We start from the raw sequence: 19,719 nt of genomic DNA on the forward strand, positions 1-19,719 counted from the left end.
CTGAAAGTATCGATAAATGTCTCAGATATCTTTATTTAATTCAGTGGGAATCTTTTTATTCTAATAGTGTATCTCTGTACCAAAAATTATTAAAATCGAATTTACATCCCCTAGCTTCCATATACCTAATTATAAGTTTTTCAAAAATACGATGGACTTAATACCTTATAAATCGGTTAATATGTGAAATATCTGAGCCAAATTAAGTGAGCATATAATCTGGGATATAATGAATGTTGGTGGTAAAAATCAGTGAAATCGGTTAAGGAATTACCTCAGTCCCCATATACTATTTACGATGATTTTCGTCATTCTATTCGACTTTATGCCGAATATATGGGTCAAATTGTGTGTTATCTTAATAAAATTAAAGAAATGAATTGAGAGAGTTTATAATGTTCGAGAGAGAGAGTGAAATGAGTTGTTTCATTAAGCTTTAGCATTTTTAACCGATTTATTAAAAATTTTTTTTATAATTTATTTTTTTTTTTAATTTTGTCAAATTTGTATTTATTTTTTTACAATTTAAATTTTTTGTGATAATTTTTTTTTATAATTTTTTTTTTTATAAATTTTTTCCTTTCCTTAAAGTTTTAGTATTTTTAACTGAATCCATTCATTTTTTTTTAATTTTAACAAATTTTTTACTTCTTTTTTCTCTCTATTAAATTTTTCCTATTTTTCTCCTGAATTTTTTCAATATCAATTTTCAATTTTCCTGTTGAAATATTTTTGCAATTTCAACAATTAAAATTTTTAAATAATAAATTTACAATAATTAGGAATTATAATTAATTTTTGAATATTTTTTAATTAATTTTTTATTTTTTGTTATAACTGCTTTTATTTAAATTTATTTTATTTTTTCTCTATTTTGCAGTTTTTAAATATTTTTTTTAATTGACTCTATATATTTTCTTGTATATTTATGTATATTTTTTATTTTTGTAATTTATATAATTTTAATATTGAAATCTAGAGTGTTTAGTTTTCCTATCATTATTATTATAATTTCAATTTTCAATTAATTGTTTAAAAAAATATTTAAATATTTTTTATGAATTTTTTCAATTATTTTTTATCAACACATATTCGCTGCGGTTTTTTTTATTTATTAAAGTTTTCCCCATCATTACATGCAATATGACAGCTAATTTTATTGCTGATTTTTATTATATGCAGTTGACACTAAAAACTTTTTCTCTAGCAAATGTCAATAACATTGCATAAACTAAATAAAAAATACAAAAAATATTTGTATGTATGTATGTACATTAAAAAGCCATAAAAAATGCATACAATTATATAGATACATATATATGTACGCGACACGTAGTGCATTTGCAATGTATTGCATATAATATTTTTTGCTTTCAAATATGACTTCGCTGTAATTTGTTGTAATTTGCAGTTTTCACTTTCTTTAAGCGCTTCATTTGCTTTGTAAATTTTTGTAATTTTGTCGAAAAAAAATTAACAAACAATTTGCCGCTATTTCATTACAATTATTTTTTTAGAGACGCCAGCCACACTTTTGTAATTATGATTTTTTCTTGAAATTGCATATTATTATTTTATTATAATAGTTAAATTAATTTTTCATATTATACATATATTTTTTTGTTATTTTTGTAATTTCCCCAATTATTTTTATTTTCTTTTTCTTCACCCAAACATTGATAAGGTCATTAACTCGCCTAATTCATTAGTTAACAGTCAACATAATTACTTGCATTATGTTTTTGTTGTTTACTTGAGTTATTGTTGTTGTTATGAACTTGTTTTCTTTTGATTATTTACATTGATTGCACGCACGCAAGGCCAAAACCGGCATTTGTTGCTACTAGGTGTGCATTTTTATTGACTTTCACTGTAGATCTTATGAGCGTTGCATACTTATAGGCGTTGGCTGAAAATTTATGGAATTGCCTGCAATGCGGCTGTAATAATTTCAGATAGAAATGAATGGGCAAATAAAAAAAATATTTGTTTAAGTTAAATGTTTTTTTTAAATCATATATTCATAAATATGATAAATTATTTATAATTAATATAAAATATGGTCCTAAATTTGGTAAAGAATCTAAAAAAAATCTTTTAAACTAAATTTTGATCACATAGAAGAAAATTTAATAAATTAAAAATCTTATGAAAAGTAATAAAAACAATAATTTCCAAAATAAATATTAAAATTAAATTTTAATAATTTAAAAAACATAAAAAAATATTATATTAATTTAAAATTAAAAAAAAATAAAACTTAAAAAAAAAAATTAATAGAAATAATTAAAAAAAAATAAAAAAATTGTAAAACAAATTATTAAATTTTATATTAATTTGAAATTAAAAAAAAAAAAAAAACTTAAAAAAAAATTAATAGAAATAATTAAAAAAAAAATAAAAAAATTGTAAAACAAATTATTAAATTTATAATTTAAAAACCACATTACAAATTAATTATGTGCTAAATTTTTACACAAAATTATATATTTTCATTAAAATAAATTAAAACTAATAAATTCATTTTAAAATGTATTGTAAGATAAAATAACCCAATTTTTATATAATCAAAAAATAATTAAATCTGTAATTTAAAAAATCACGTTTTTAATAAACATAGTTAATAAAAATTAATTATGAGCTAAATGTTTAAATAAAATCATATATTTTTATAATAAAAAAAAAATCAAATAAGAAACTCAGTTCAAATTTATTTTGAGCTAAAATAAAAGCCCAATATTTTTAAAATAAAAATAAAAAAATTATAATTAAAAACTCGCAGACTTAATATAAATTAATTATGAGCTAAATTTTTACATAAAAATATATATTTATAAAAAATTTGAAAATAATAAATTTATAATAAAATTTATTTTGAGCTAAAATAGAAACCCAATTTTTTGTATAAAAAATAACCAAATCTAAAACCACAATTTTAACAAACATATTCAATAAAAACTAATTATGAGCTAAAATATTTCAATTTTTTATATAAAAAAATTTTTTTATATAAAAAAGATAAAAAACAAATTTTAATAAAAAATATAATTTTATTAAAAAAATTGAAAATAATTTTATTATTATAATTTATAAAAAAAATATACAAAATATTAATAAAAAAATTAATTAAAATCCTACACATTTCATAATTAATATTTAATCCTAAATTACTACATTAAATTTGTTAAATAATTCCATCTCTTTTGTCCAAAACTAAGTACCAATAATTCATTGCGCATTAAGTTTTTCCCTTTAATTGCATATTTATCTAATTGCAGCACAGAGAATTGACTTTTCACTCCCCCCACACCAAGACAGTGTGATAGCTTGCAATTTTCTTTAAGTAATTAGTAAGTGCTGTATAAAAACAGCAACCACCAACCAACTACTTTCTTTAATTCATTAGTGCTTACACTTAAATATGTACCTACATACATATATATTTATGTCTTGGTGTAGAACACCACGAAATCACCTCATTTTCGCAATCGCCCCCGAACAAGTGTCAAATGGCGGTTATTTGCCTTGCTGCCTTCGAAACATCTTCTAAGCACAGACAGTGCGGCTGTAAAGTGTGCGTACGACCTACATTTGAAATACTATGAGAGGTATAATATACATATGTATTTAAGTTAAATTTCTTAATTTAGATAAAAAAAATTGATTTTTTGTTTTAGTTTTTATATTTTTTTTTATGATTTATTTTTTTTTCGTTTTTTAATGTTTTATTTTTTTAATTTTTTTTTTCAATACAATTTTTTTTATTTTTTTTTTTAGTTTTTAATTTTTTTATTTTTTAATTTTTTTCGTTTTTTTCATTGTCCTTTTTTTGTTTTAGTTTGTATATATATTTTTAATGATTTATTTTTATTTTTTTATTTCATTTTTTTTTCGTTTTTTTTTTAATTTTTTAATTTTATTTTTTTAAATAAAAATTGTTTATTGTTTTTTAGTTTTTAAATTTTTTATTTTAATTATTTCTTATTTTTTTTATTATTTTTTAATTTTGTTTTATTTTTTTAAATATTTTATTTATTTTTTTTTTTTAATTTTTTTCGTTTTTTTAATTGTTTTCTTTTTGTTAAATATTGTTAAAATAAAAATTGTATCAGAAATATCACTAGAATTTCGTTTATTTTTATTATTATCATTTTTAATGAGCTCGTTTTATGTTATTTCGTCGTGTTACGTTAGTATTTTATTTGTTATACATCAATCTTGTTTTTGAGTTATCTCGAAGTTAGATTTCTTAATTTAGATAAAAAAAATTTCCTTTTTTGTTTTCTTTTTTATATTTTTTTTTAATGATTTATTTTTTATTTTTTTACTTTAAGTTTTTTCGTTTTTTAATGTTTTATTTTGTTTTTGTATTTTATTTTTTTAAAGTTTTTAATTTTTTTATTTTTTTTTTATTTTTTAATTTTTTTTTTATTTTTTAATTTTTCATTTTTTTTTACATTTTTTTCATTGTCCTTTTTTTGTTTTAGTTTTTATATTTTTTTTAATGATTTATTTTAATTTTTTTTTTCGTTGTTTTAATGTTTTAATGTTTTGGTTTTTGTATTTTATTTTTTTAAATAAAAATTGTTTATTTTTTTTAGTTTTTAATTTTTTTATTTGTATTATTTCTTATTTTTTTATTTTTATTATTTTTTTTATAATTTTTTTATTTTTTTATCATTACTTTTATTAATTTTTCGTTTTTTTTTATTTTTTTTTTTAATATTTTTTAAATAAAAATTGTATTAGAAAAAAATATGGTTTTCTATCGAATCATCTTTTTTCTCTTTATTTTCCAAAAATCATAGTACGTCAACTTTTCCCTCCGACTATTTATACGTTCAACTACACAAACATATGCCTCCAAGTTATTTATCTAATTGCCACTGCTGTCTATCGCTGTTATCGAAACCGAGTCTTCATACACACACGTCCCCTCTCATATACCCAACCATAGTGCATGTAATAATTAACCACAACGCGTGACTCGCCGGCCCAAACGCGCATCAGTTGTATATTTTTCCGACACTTTCAAACCACCAGCAACACAACCATCACCACAACCACCCACATAAATAACTGCAACTGACTGACCCTGCGTGTGGTGTAGTGTCTTCTTCTTCTTTTTGGCGTTTGCCTACATATTACATATTCGCGCTACTTAGTTAATTTAATTTGATGCATTTCGTTTGTGGGTTGCGCGTATGTATGTTTGTATATTTGGTGTTGTTATTGTTGGCACCCTTGTTTACTAATACTACAACAAATAAATAACTATTCAGCAAAAGTATTAATGTCGTTCTACTTCGGTTGCTTGCAACGTGCAACTGACATTTGTTTGCTATTTTTGTTTTAACTTTTGTTATTGTTGTCGTTGTTGACCGCAAAAATAGCGCTGATTTACATGCAATTTTTTTTGTTTTTAATTTTAGCTTATATATATTATATTGTTGGTTTTAGACCCAGAAATAGAAATATTTGTGGAATAAGCCGCTTGGCATTTAATACAGGGTGTTCGATATTTAATATTAATTTTTTAAGAAAAAAAAAATTTAAAACCAAGGATAAAATTAATATTAACGCGAAAATAATGAGATTACTACATACATACATTCGTAATTATCAAAGAGGTCTAAATCTGATGCTATTAGATTACTCATTGGGACCTAAGGTCTATTGAGCTCTCTTCTGTTATCATAGAATACCATCCAAATCTTTCGCTTTGAGAAAACTTAGTAGCGCAACAGGGCTGATGGACGCGATATTTTCCCTTTGTGGATAGAGAGATCCCATTGCCTGACTTCTTAACCTCGCAATCGCCGGGCAGTCAAGGAGTAGATGCTCATGTGTTTCCGCTGCTAGATCACAGAACCTGCACTGATCCGACGAGCAGATTCCGAGTTTGTTTAGATGACACCTCACATCTGGTGCTATAGGTAGCCTTAATATTTCTCTAGAATACTACATAGTTGGGTTCAAAATATCCAAAAAGGTCTAAAATTGTTGCTATAAATTCCAAATTGCTTTCAATCCATCTATCAACATTTGAAATGATTATTTTAAAGCTTAAAAAGTTCTCTACTTAGCTCACAAAGGGTGTTCTTTATGAGTATAGAGCTGCTTCGAGCGAAACCTGTAGAACCAGCTCTCAAAATAAACAGCTGTGTTTGACATTTATACTCAGGATGGATTGTCAAATTACCATGCAAAGACTTTTCAACGAATGTGAATCATCTAGCTGATGGCTCCAACTGGTGAGAACTTAAGCTTTACAGTACTTGAAACCAACACTTTTTTTAAAGCTAACTTTTATTGACTTAAAATATTAGAAATGGATCTTTCAACCCAACTTCTTCTTCTTAACTGGCGTAGACATAGGTTATAAACAAGTTTACAATGGCTCGCCACTCGTTCTTCCTTCTCGCTGTTTGGCGCCAATTGGAAATCCTAAGTGCAGCCAGGACCTTCTCCACCTGGTTTTTCCAACGGAGTGGATGTCTTTCTCGGCTTCTAACAGCGGGTATTGCATCGAACATTTTCAAAGCTGTAGTGCTTTCGTTCATTTGAATAACATGACCTAGCCAGGGCAGTCGCTGTTCGATGAACTATGTCAATGTCGTCGAATAACTCATACAGCCCATCGTTCCTGCGGTATTCATGTCTGGTATTCGTGTCTGCGGTATTGGCTATTGCCAATGTTTAAGGGGCTATAAATGTTCCGCAAAACCTTTCTCTCGAAAACTCCTAGTGCCGTCTCAACGGATGTTGACATCTTCCACACGGGATGGGAATGATGAGAGACTTGTAGATTCTAACTAGATTCTTTTAAATTATTTTTTGCCGGTATGAAAATAGTTCGACAAACCAGTTTCATCTGACCAGCTGTAACCCAATAATTGGAATGAACATCTGTTGAGTGAAAAACTGAAGAAATGGATGTGCCAATTGACCGCCTACATTCCCTTAGAAAACTTTTTTGGTCGATATATGTTAAGTCCGTAGTCTATATTGATAAACCAGCTTCATTCGACCAGTTGGAACCCAGCGTTAGAGAGGAACTTTTATTGACTGGAAAAAAGACAAGAAATAGAACTCTCAATAGGTCATTTGCATGCCGTTAGACTACTTTTTTTCGAAGTAAATCAAGTTGATGGTCTGTTTCGGTAAACCAGCTTCATCTGACAAGTTGGAACCCAATAATCAGGAAGAGCTTCTGTTGACTGAAAAAATTCAAGAAATGGAACTCTCAATAGGTCATTTGCATGCCGTTAAACTACTTTTTGTCGAAGTAAATCAAGTTGATTGTCTGTACCGGTAAACCAGTTTCATCTGACAAGTTGGAACTCACAAATCGGTGCTTTATTGACGTCATAGGTATGACTATTTTCGAAAGAGTTCTGAGAAATTCTAATGAGAGGGTCGTGTTTATAAAAACAGTCTTCCAGCTCTGGACTATTTCATTATTTTTTTATATTTTATCAAAAGGTCTATATCTCTAAAAAGAACACCCTTTATATACAAATAAACATAACAATGTACATATGTATGTATGTATGTAAACCGGCAAATGATTTGCAGTTATTCAAACATAATGCGCCCACATGCAACAGGAAGCACCAACAACACGACACACCAAGCGGGTGGGGGAGTTGTTAAAATGCATGCGTTAAAAGCCGGTGTGTGTTTAGAAAAGTGAGCGAAGCGCGGTATGAGTGACAATTGAAATTAAACACCTCGTCTAAGTACGTAAATAATTGTTGTAAGCACACTGCACAACAACAACAATAGAACAAAACATAAAACGCTTGAGATAAACGCGATAACTGACTGCGTTGGAGTAGTTGCCATATTTTTTTATTTTTTTTTTTGTTCTATATATATCTGCTGGAGTTACCATTTGCCCTGAACTCTACACTGTGTAGCAAAATTAATAAAAAAAATCGCAATAATTGTTGTACTTATGCTTTGTTGTTGTTTCGACATACCATTAAATATTGTTGTTGTTCTGTGCAAATGGTCGGTCGGTGAATGTGAGCGTATGACAGTTGGCAATAATTACAGCGCTATTAGTAGCAGCGACGACCCAAAAGGCAAGATGAAACGAGTGAAAAAAACCAGAAACTAACAAAGCAGTGCATGGTTGGCTGAGTGTCAGGTTGTTGTTGTATAAAAAAACAAAAACAAAAAACAGAAAATGGTATGGAAAATTAGAAAAAGTTAGGAAAAAAAATCTTGCTCTATTTCTGGCTAGCATAGTATCTAGTTGTTGGTATTGTGTAATTATTGCTGGTTGTTGTTGTTGCGAACATGATTTTTAACGTAACCACACATGCTCAAACTCAAAAATGTAGGAACATAAAAAAATATGAAATTAACATTTTAATAGTTACCAACAACAATAACAACTAAGCGACGAACGCAACACGAAAAGTGCGGAAAAATAATCAACACAACGGTAAAAGAGCGAAAGAAAAGTGTTGCTATTTTTGACTTGAAAACAATTTATTTTTGTTGTGCGCTGAACTTCGGCTTCTTGATTTTTGGCTTCTGGTAACTCTAGCGGTTTATAAGTGTTGCGAAAACGGTGTATGTATATGGGTGGTGGTAGGTGATTGACGCTGATTGAAGTGTGAATTAGGTGCTTTACACCGCAATAACTGGAGAGCGAGGGGTACAGATATGTCTAAATTTATATGTAAAGTGCTTTGTCGAGTCTAAAATTGTAACCAAAATGATATCAGCTGCATTTTAACTCATTAAAATAAGCTTCTGAGAGAACAGTGAATAAGAATCGTTTAATCGATAATTTATAAATGGAATTAAATTTTTCTATGCAAAAATGACAGTCAGAGTACCACAAAGATAGCTGGAGACAACGTTGCGGTACGCATTGTCAGAAAACGAACTGTCAAAGTTTGAAAAAAGTATAGCTTCAAACCAAGCCATATCCTTTGATCAATTCTGACGTCAGGAACAACGAACTCACGGCACCGAACTGTCAAACAGGCAAAAGAACCTTGTCTTTTATGACTTCAAGAGCCATTATATGTTGCTGTCAACCTCAGCAAGAAAAACTAATTGGACAAAACTGTCTTAATCCCTCACTATCATTTATGGTAACACAAAACAAAACCTTATCTTTCTGTCATTCATGACGTCGCGAATCAATATATTTCCCCGTTAAAGACACCGCACAAAAGTAATGGTACAATACTGTCATAATCTCTATCATTTTTGGTTACACAAAATGGTAATACCAACAAATTTAAACTCCTCTCCACAATTTTTTTATGACATTAACCTAATAAAAGTTAGAGAAAAGATTGTGACATGCAATGTCAAAAACTCAATGAACTGTCACACTTTTAGATTAATTGTTAGTAGGTTCTTCCGTTCCGGCACAAGGAGTTTTCGAGAGAAAGGTTTTGCGGAAGATTTATAGTCCCTTAAACATTGGCAACGGCGAATACTGCAGAAGATGGAATGATGAGCTGTACATATGTGTTATTCGACGACATAGACATAGTCCAGCGAATAAAAAGACAGCGGCTACGCTGGCTAGGTCACTCCGATGGAAGGACCAGGTGGAGAGGGACCTAGCTTTGCTTTGTATAACCAATTGGCGCCAAACTGCCAGAAGGAAATATGCACGGCACGCTGTTGTGGACTCGGCTATAACCACGTGAGCGGTGTCTACGCCAGTCAAGAAGAAGAAGTCCTTCCGTTCTTTAATTACGTCACGTGCCGTGAACTTATGAGAAAAAATTGTCATAATCCATATCTTTGTCATTCTTAGTACCACAAAACATAATATCTTGTTATTCATGTCTTCACGAACCAATGCAGATTACTGTCGAACTCAACACAAGAAATGTAACCGTTCAAAACTGTCAGAATCTCAATCTCAGTACTAGAGAATTGTATAAAGAACAAAATTAAACCCTTTTCTCGATTCTTCTTTTTTTCTGATATCCAACGTCAGACAAACAAAAATGAGCTGTCAAACTTTTAGATTAATCGTAAGCCAGCCTCCGTTTATTTATGACGTTGGTAATCACGAACTAATGGAACAAAACTGTCATCCATATATCTATAATTCTTTATATCACAAAACAAAATATTCTCCTGTCATAAACCAATGCACATTGCTGTCAAACTCAGCACAAAAAAGTAACGGTACAAAACTGTCATAATCTCCATCTCTATTCTAGTAACACAGTATTACGAACTTTTTTGAACATTTCTCTCCGCAAACTCTCTAGCATTGAAAGCTGATCTGTTGATTAAAAAGTTGGTACACAGTTTGAAAACTCAACTCTCTGCTTTGTAAGCATTCAGTGCGAAACCTCAGTAATCAACTTTGGCCATCTCTCGGCGCAGCCAACCGAAAACGGCAAGAGCGCCTACTAACATTTCATATCAAATAATGATCTGGTGGTTATATACTTGGCTTACATACAAATGTTTGTATTATAACGCGTGTTGAACTCTGCAAATTTTGTTTTGTTGTGCCCACTTGTTGTTGTACTAATTATAGTAACTTCATTATAATTTATAATAAATATGACAGCCTGGTTCGCTTATGTAATTTCATTGCTATATTTAAGGTTCTTTTCGCCAAGTAAGGGGCACACCCACCACTTTGTCATACTCGGCTTACATACGAGTATGCCGCTATTTTGGTTTGTTGTGCTTCGATTTGTTCTTGTATTGCTTTCCACTCCTTATTTGCTGCTGTCACACTCACCTGATTGTTATATATATTTTTGTTAGCCATATATTTTGTTTTGTTGTTTTTGTTTTTGTTATTCACCACTTCAACAGTTACAGCGCATATTTTAAGTTCGTATATATTTTGCTTTTGTTTGCGTTTACATTTGAAATTTATTTTATCTGCTCAGCGCACGAGGGAAGCAACTAAAATACAAAAAAATAATATAATAATAATAACTTCAGTTATCCACTGTGCTTTTGCGCCAGTTTTGTTGCCAACATTTCTTTGCAGTTTGTGCTTTTATAGTGTATAGAATATTGCAATGAAAGACACAATAGTTTTTATCTAATATCCCTGTGGTAATCTAGTTGAGTAGTTGCCATACTAAACAGCTTGAAATGTTGATGTATTGTGTGTGGGCCACTTCAGAGAATTGGCAACTTAAGGAAATGGAAGTGGAAAAGTTATAAAAAAATAAGGAAATAAAAACTGAAGTGGAAAAGATGTTGCCACATCGTAACTTTTTTTTTTAATTAAATTTTAGTTTTCTACATACATTTATTTTTAATTCTAAAATATTTATTTTAATAATTTTTTTTATATAAAATTAATAAATAATTGACATAAATTATAAAAAAGAAATTTATTAAAATAAATATTTTAGAATTAAAAATAAATGTATTTTTTTTTTGAATTTGTTTAAGACTTATTTTTAAATTTTTATTGTAAACTTTGTTGTTGTTAGTGTAATAATATTTTATTTAATTTCGAAATTTTCAATATGCCAATTATTTATTAATTTTATATAAAAAAATTTAATTCATTAAAAAATTAATATTTTAGAATATAAAAAATATATTTTTGAATTTGTTAAATACTTCTTTTTTTTTGTTTATAATTTTTGAATGATTTTTTTTTAATATTCTTGTGTTTAGTTTTTTATTTGCAATAAATTTAATATATTTAAAACTTTTATGATTTTTTTTTAATTCTCTTTAGGTGCTTTTGAATTTAATAAAATACATTTTTTTAATAGAAACAAATTTAGAAATTGAAAATAATATATTTTGAAATTAAAACTAATTTATTTTGAAAATAAATGTCAGCAATTTCCATATTTTTATTACATTTTTTTGTTAGTATTTTTTTTTTTATAATAAATTTAAAATATTTTCTTTTAATTTTGCTTATACTTTTTTTTAATTTATGCCAATAATTCAGTAATTTTATTTAGAAATAATATTAAAAAAATAATAATAATATTTTGAAATTATAAAAAATATTTTGAAAATAAAAAAAATTTTAAGTTAGAAAAATATAAAAAAAATAATATTTTGTATATTGGAAAAATACTTTAGAATATAAAATCGATTTTCCCTGCATTAATTCTTTGTTTAAAAATTTTAAATAGTATTTTTTATATATTTTTAATTATTCCAATAATTCAATTATTTTATTTAGAAATAATAATATAAAAAAAATAATATATTCGGAGTATAAAAAATGGAAACAAAAAAGATAAAAAAAAAAACAAAAAAAAATGTTGGAATAAAAAAAATACTTTAGAAATAAAAAAACGGAATTTTCTATGCCATTTTTCTTTGTTTAAAATTTAAAATTTAAAATTTTAAATTTTTTTATTGTTGTTAGTATTTTATGTAAAAGAAGAAAGAATTCATAATATTTAATTTTTATTAATTTCTTTTAATTTATCTTTAAATTATTATTAATTATTAAAAATTATCCTTAATTCATGGTAATATTTCAATAATTTTCTTTAAAAATAATATTAAAAAAATAATAATAATATGTTGGAATTAAAAAAAAATGCTTGGAACTAAAAAACATTTTGGAAGAAGAATAAAAATATTTTCAAGTTTAAAGAAATATTTAAAAATTTGGAATTATCTAAGTTTGTTTATAATATTTAGTAAACAAGAAAAAATATTTCATATAATTATTTAAATTTAATAATTTAAAATTATTTTTTTAAAGAATTTTTTTTTTAATTCGATTTATTGTATGAAATACTAGTTTCTTCTTTTTTATTATTATCACAAACTTCCTTACTAGCCTATCACATTTTTCATATTTTAACATTTCAGATTACTATTTTTTTATATTTTTTGTTTGCTAATTCTACACCAATAATATTCCAAATAAGAAAAAAATTATTTGGTATGATCTAATTTATCTGCATATTCCTTTTCGTCGACCCCAAATATATGTACCATAATTCTCTTTAATACCTCCGGTCCACCCACATACCGCTCAGCCCAGCTTAGCGCAGCCGACTAAGCCCGACTTTTTTCACCTCTACACACCGCTTTATCGTGCCTCCGCCATCTGCTCTACTGAGACAAAAATAATTCCACAATGTTTTTGTTTTTTATTTATTATTTTTTTTTTTGTATCTCATTTGCCCGCTCTGCTGCCGCTGCTGCCGCTGCTGTCATAATTCTGTATTAAAATTAGTTTAATTTGTTTTTGTTTTTCGGTTCAATTGCACACAGTCGCTTCTTGCTTGCCGTTAATTTGTTGTGCCGCCCATGTTTTAGTACGAATCGAAAGTCAAAACAGCGTGCGCGTATATTTTGTAAAAAAATTGTATAAAATATTTTGTAAAATTCGTCGCTCGACCTTTACTGTACTGTGCTACATATTTATTTTGTATATATTTTGTTTTGAATTTTTTTGTTTATTAAATTGTTAAAAGTCTGCGAAGTTATTGTTTACGTGGCAAACAAAAATTGTGCTCGGAAAACACTTGTGAATACAGAAATTTGAGTGTGAAACCTGAAGCAGCAAGTAAATAATTGAAAAAGAAATTTTTATATTTCAGTTCTTTTATTATTCTATTTCTCTTACTGACGATCTTATTTTTCCAAATACTGTTTTTATACGTCATTTTTATTTATAATATTTTGTATTAATGATTTTGTGAATAATTTTTATGAATATTTTTATATTAATTAATATTTTTAATATATATATTTTTATTTCATTATTATTTTTATAATTTCTTAATTTATTTGTTTTCTGATTTTACTTTTTATTTTATTGTATTTTTTATTAATATTTTTTCTCAATGATTTTGTTAATAATATTCTTTAACATTTTTTTATAATCTTAAAACAATATTTTTAATATATTTTTTATAATTTTTTTTTGTCTAATTTTTATTTCATTTTATTTTTTATTTTTTTTTTTATATTTATTTTATTTTTATTTATTTATTTATTTTTTTTTTTTAATTTTTGTCAATGATTTTGTTTATAATTTTCTTCAACATTTTTTTATAATCTTAAATTAATATTTTTATTTCATTTCATTTTATTTTATTTATTTATTTTTTATTTTTGATTTTGTTAATAATATTCTTTAACATTTTTTTATAATCTTAAAACAATATTTTCATTTCATTTTATTTTATTTTATTTTTTTATTTTATTTATTTATTTTTTATTTTTATTTATTTATTTTTTTTTTGGCAATGATTTTGTTAATAATTTTCTTTAACATTTTTTTATAATCTTAAAACAATATTTTTAATATATTTTTTATATTTTTATTTTATTTTATTTTATTTTTATTTATTTGTTTTTTTTTTTTTATTTATTTTTTTTTTTAATTTTTGTCAATGATTTTGTTAATAATTTTCTTTAACATTTTTTTATAATCTTAAATTAATATTTTTATTTCATTTTATTTAATTTTTTTATTTTATTTTTTTTATTTATGTATTCTTTTTTTAATTTTTGTCAATGAGTTTGTTAATAATATTCCTTAAAATTATTTTTATAATATTAAATTAATATTTTTAATATATATTTTATATATTTTTTTTAATAATTTTATTTAACATTTTTTTATAATCTTAAATTAATATATTTTTTTTATAATACTATTTATTTTATTATTGTTTATTTTTTTTAATTTATTTTTATGTTTTTTTTTTATATATTTCATTTTTATTTTTAGTTTGTTTATATTTTTTAAATACCTTTTCCACTAAATTACTTCTCAATTTCCAAAAAAGAATTCGCATTAAAAACTTCAAAATCGCCATTAAACAGTTAAAATTGGGTCAATGTCTCTTGAGTTGTTGTTTTTGCGCTGCTGCTGCTACCGTTTTAAGTCGCTGCTTTATTACTTTGCGGTTTATTTGTGCCGCTGCTTCCTATTGTTGCTGATTTATTAATTGTTTATGCACATTTTTCACCGCCTACCGTGCGGCTGCCATCGCTTTTATGCGCGCATCTTCCGTTCACACGTAAAGCAAAACTAGCGAAAACAACCAATACAAGATTGTTGTTATTTTTGTTATTTCCATAATTTCTTTCTATCTATATTTCCTTGTTGTTTGCAGAGAACTGTTTGCAATGCGTTTGGCTTTCTGTTGTTGTTGATATTGTTATTTTTTATAACCACTTTTCTTATTGTAGAGTTGCCTACTTTTCTTTATGTTCTCTTTACTTTTCTAACACAATCGTTTATTATTTGCAATTGTATACCCACTTGTTCGCCATTTTTTTTTATTATTTGTTATAATTTTTGTTTTTTGTATATTCTGCGCTCATTTCATTTTATTCTGTTTTGCAGCAATTTTATTGTTAGTCGTTTTTTATATTTTCATTTATTTTTTTATATTTTTTATCATTATTTTATATTTTTGTATTCTTATTTTTTATTTTATTTTATTGTTATTTTTTTATATTTTTATTTTTTATTTATTTTTCCTATTTTTATTTTTTCCATTTTAATTCTCTTTTCTAACCACATTTTATACTCGCATACCTGCCTCTTAAACCATAAAAAGCACAATCACGCACTCAACGCGCAATTATTCTCGCCTCTTAGTACCCCTTGTATGGCAACAACAACGGCAGCAATAAGCGCATCTTCAAAACGAAACAGTAATATACAACAATTACTTTCTCCAGTGTACCAAAACTGGCTATTGCGTGAAATAATTGTTATAGCAGCCAGCAAAAGTTGAAATACTATAAAGTAAATTATATCTAGTTGTCAATTTTATATTGTAGAAAATATTTCGCTTTGTTATACACAACATTTATTCTATTGTATGGAAATTTACGTATTTCAGTTGCCATTTTCTGGCGCAATTTATACTTTGTGTGTCTTAGTTTTGATAGAATAAAGAATTTTTTGATTATTTCATCAAATTATCATTTTTGAAAATCGAAAAGAATTATATTAGAAGTTACTAGTTCTACGGTACAGTCAGTTCTTGCAAGTTTTGACGAAAAGAACATGTATGTAGATTAAGTGACTGTAGCTTCTAAGGAGGGATTTCGTCACTAAAAGCATCTCTTTAATACATAATTACTTAAATATACTTGATTGAGTATAAAAAGCTCAGTCTAAACTCAGACCATAGAGTCTACAGCATTTGTATCGTTGTAAAATGCCTGAAAAAAGCTTTCGGAAGAATCTAAAATCTTAAAATCTGCGACAAAATAATGTTTTAAATCTTTAAAGCTCAGCTTAAGGGCTTTAGAAGGGTTTCAGTGGTCGAAAAAGAGAGTATTGTTTACAATTATTAACGGGTGATTTTTTTGAGGTTAGGATTTTCATGCATTAGTATTTGACAGATCACGTGGGATTTCAGACATGGTGTCAAAGAGAAAGATGCTCAGTATGCTTTGACATTTCATCATGAATAGACTTACTAACGAGCAACGCTTGCAAATCATTGAATTTTATTACCAAAATCAGTGTTCGGTTCGAAATGTGTTTCGCGCTTTTTTATCGACAAATTTTGTTCAGCGATGAGGCTCATTTCTGGTTGAATGGCTACGTAAATAAGCAAAATTGCCGCATTTGGGGTGAAGAGCAACCAGAAGCCGTTCAAGAACTGCCCATGCATCCCGAAAAATGCACTGTTTGGTGTGGTTTGTACGCTGGTGGAATCATTGGACCGTATTTTTCAAATTTTATGCGTTTTTTTTTTTTAAAAGTTATCAAGCTCTTAAAAAATCACCCTTTATTTAATATTTGAAATCATATATTTCATTTACACAATTCAGCCTATCAAAGGAACATATTTAAACAGTAATTTGTGAAATTTATATTGAAAAACCCCGAAAACTCAGCCTTTCTCCCTTTGACGTATCAAAAAAGAAATATTCTTGCTCTGAACAGCATAACTCAGGATTGATTCATCTAAAATCGATAAACCAAACATTTTTTGTGATTGGATAAATCTCATTATTGAACGAAGAAAAAACGAAATATTAAAAAGTGAATTTTTGAAAGATTTGGAATAAAAAAAAACTATTTTCTTTGTCAAATTTTCGACATATATTGGTTAGAAAAAAATTAGTTGGAATAAAAATGTAAAAAAATTCTTAACTTAATAAACTAATTTCAAGGAAGTGAGCCAAATTTGACATTTGAGATTTGAGATAAACGCGTTTAAAGTTTTAAGTTGAAACTGACGTAGCCTGATAAGCGGAACTTTCAAAGGGTTTATTTCTTAGAATTTTTCTGGGATCGATTTGAAATTTTTGGAAAATATTTTAAAACCATATTCTACTATTTGATAAGACTAAAAAAAATTGTCAAATTTTTAAATTTTGAAACCAACCTAACCACTTCATAAGTTCTAGGTATCCATTCTATGTTTAACCATGGTTATGGTTCCTTATTTCAAATACAATTTATTTACAGTACCTGATGTCAATTTTTTTAAATAACAAGTTGACAATTTCAATTGTAACATTTCACATCAAGCTCAAATTTGAAATTTCAAATTTTTTTCTAAACTACAATTTAGGGTCTAACCTTTTTTTTTACAAAATTTGCTGTAAATATTTAGTAACAACTATTTTAATTATTTTGACTGAAATTGTCATTGATTTTGACGTACTATCAACTGCACATTATAATCCATGTGATTGGAAAGTAAAAATTTTACATTTTCATCAGATTACTAATTATAATCGAACATTTCTTCATAAATTGCTATCAAAATTAAATTAGAAAAATGTTATCGGTTTGACTATAATTGCCATTAATTTTGACGTAATACCAACTGCATAGTACAATGCGTATGGTTGAGAATCACAAATTTGACATTCTTCAATGGATGAAAAATATTATGTTTGACTTTTTTTTTCATAAGTAGCTAAAAAAAATGAATGACAATAATTTTGACATAATACAACTCCTATGTTATAATTAATCCCAGTGGAACACGTCACTAGATAGCAGATTTGAATCGAACAGTATCTTGTTTTATAAATCTCTGTCAAAATTAAATTACAACAACGTTGAAATTGGTTTGACTACATTTGTAAAAAATTTTGACATATTGCTAACCACACATTAAATATCCATATGGCTGATAAGCACAGATTTGACGTTTTTGACTTCATGAAAATCTATTTTGTCGAATATTTTTTTCATAAATTGTTATAGAAATGAAAATACAATATTGTCATTTGTTTGACTATAATTGTCATTAATTTTGACAATGTACAATCCCGACATTACAATTCATGTGGGCCTCATTTCCCCGATACTTGATTTTAATAAACTTTTTTAAACCGTTAAGGCTTGTTATGAAAGTGTTCAGAGATTCTCGGTTATTGATATGGAACTTGATATTAAATCCATTATTTCCTTATTAAATAATCTAAAAATACATTTTTGTTTATTTTTTATTATAAAATCGAAGTAATTATATTTGAAAAAATATGCATTTCTTTACAACTCTACCGCTACGAAATAATCATAAAAAACATCAAACAAATTTTGACAAAATTTTTTCACAATAAAAATATTAAAAAAAAAAAATAAAAATATATTTTTTACTCTTCAGTTATCTCTGCTAAATTCTTTGTGCTTCAAATTAATTTAATTTAATTAACGCAATAATTAAATTTAAGTTATTGAATTCAATTTAATTGTCTACACCAATCATTTGAAGTTTAAAAACAAATTTTCACGTTACAATTGACTAACGGCATAAATATGATTTATTTGAAAACGCAAACAGGCGATTTGTGGCTGCCCAAAGTGCTAACCTCAGCAACAACACAACAAGATTGCACTAAAGGTAAATGCAATAAATAAGTGTTGAAATTGCAGTCAGAGCTATGAAGTATTGTCCGGCAATGTGGCAATAAGTTGTAACCAAGGAACTGCAATTAGTGAAGTAGTTGAAATTGTTTTGTAGAGAGCATGACTTGTCTTTTTCCGAAACTTCTTCAATTTTCTTTTTTTTAGTTAATCATTTTAAAGTGATTAATTAGTTTACTTGGTGCCGTTTGTATTTGAGCACTCAATTATGTGTTCAAAAAACTTTCTTCTAGTAAATTAAATTAATCAATTATCAACAGTTTTTTTTTAATTTTTTAGCGGTCATTTGTAACTTCTCACGTGTCTTAAATGCAAGCCATTTAGCTTTCGGTTTCATTGCATTCCAGCCGTTCCATATGTTCAACTGTACGAAAGTTCATGTGTGGCCTCTTCAAGCACTCACCGGTCAATTGACACAGTTGCTTGAAATTCTTGGCTTAAGTTTTTGACTTTACACTGAAACTCGATACTAAATCACGCTGTGGTGATTAAGCGCCTCAAAATTTCTACCGTTATACAGTTTACAACAGCTGTTTATACGTGTTTTTTCGCTTTGTTTTGTTCCATCTCACACAAACATTTTGTATGTCAGCCATAATCGCCTTCACTGCAACAAATTTGGTCATATGATGGTCAAGTTTGCTTTTTAAAGCAGCTTCATTTGTTAATTCTCTCTTTTTGTTGTCGTTTTTGGGATGCGGAATCGCTATGCGTCAGCCGTCACATGCATGACACAATCTTTGCGCCTACGGTGAAAAATAACACATTCATTTTTCTTTCCAAAATTCACGCAATTAGCGCTTAATCACTTATTTTTCTCTCATATATTTTTTTTTATTTTCCTCAGGGCTTAATAAAAGCGAAAATGAAAGTGGAGACTATTTGTGTGTATTCAATTT

At 26.6% G+C, this 19,719-nt stretch overlaps 1 protein-coding gene across 5 annotated transcripts in view; it reads left to right on the forward strand.

The window, feature by feature from the left end:
• Positions 1 to 19,719, forward strand: part of LOC114804736 (mucin-19) — a 107,982-nt gene that overhangs the window by 17,222 nt on the left and 71,041 nt on the right. The window contains exon 1 of one of the 5 annotated variants that reach the window (XM_054232373.1): positions 13,252 to 13,522. The exons of 3 other annotated variants lie outside the window; for them this stretch is intronic. Coding sequence is in view for 1 of the 2 variants with exons in the window: in XM_054232372.1 (XP_054088347.1) it covers positions 18,713 to 18,797 (85 nt within the window). In the remaining variant the exon portion in view is untranslated. Of the gene's footprint in view, positions 1 to 13,251; positions 13,523 to 18,545; positions 18,798 to 19,719 lie in introns of those variants that run through there. One more of the 5 variants, XM_054232372.1, reaches the window with a different exon arrangement.

This window comes from Zeugodacus cucurbitae, chromosome 5, assembly GCF_028554725.1.
Source record: "Zeugodacus cucurbitae isolate PBARC_wt_2022May chromosome 5, idZeuCucr1.2, whole genome shotgun sequence".
NCBI classification, from domain to species: Eukaryota; Metazoa; Arthropoda; class Insecta; order Diptera; family Tephritidae; genus Zeugodacus; species Zeugodacus cucurbitae.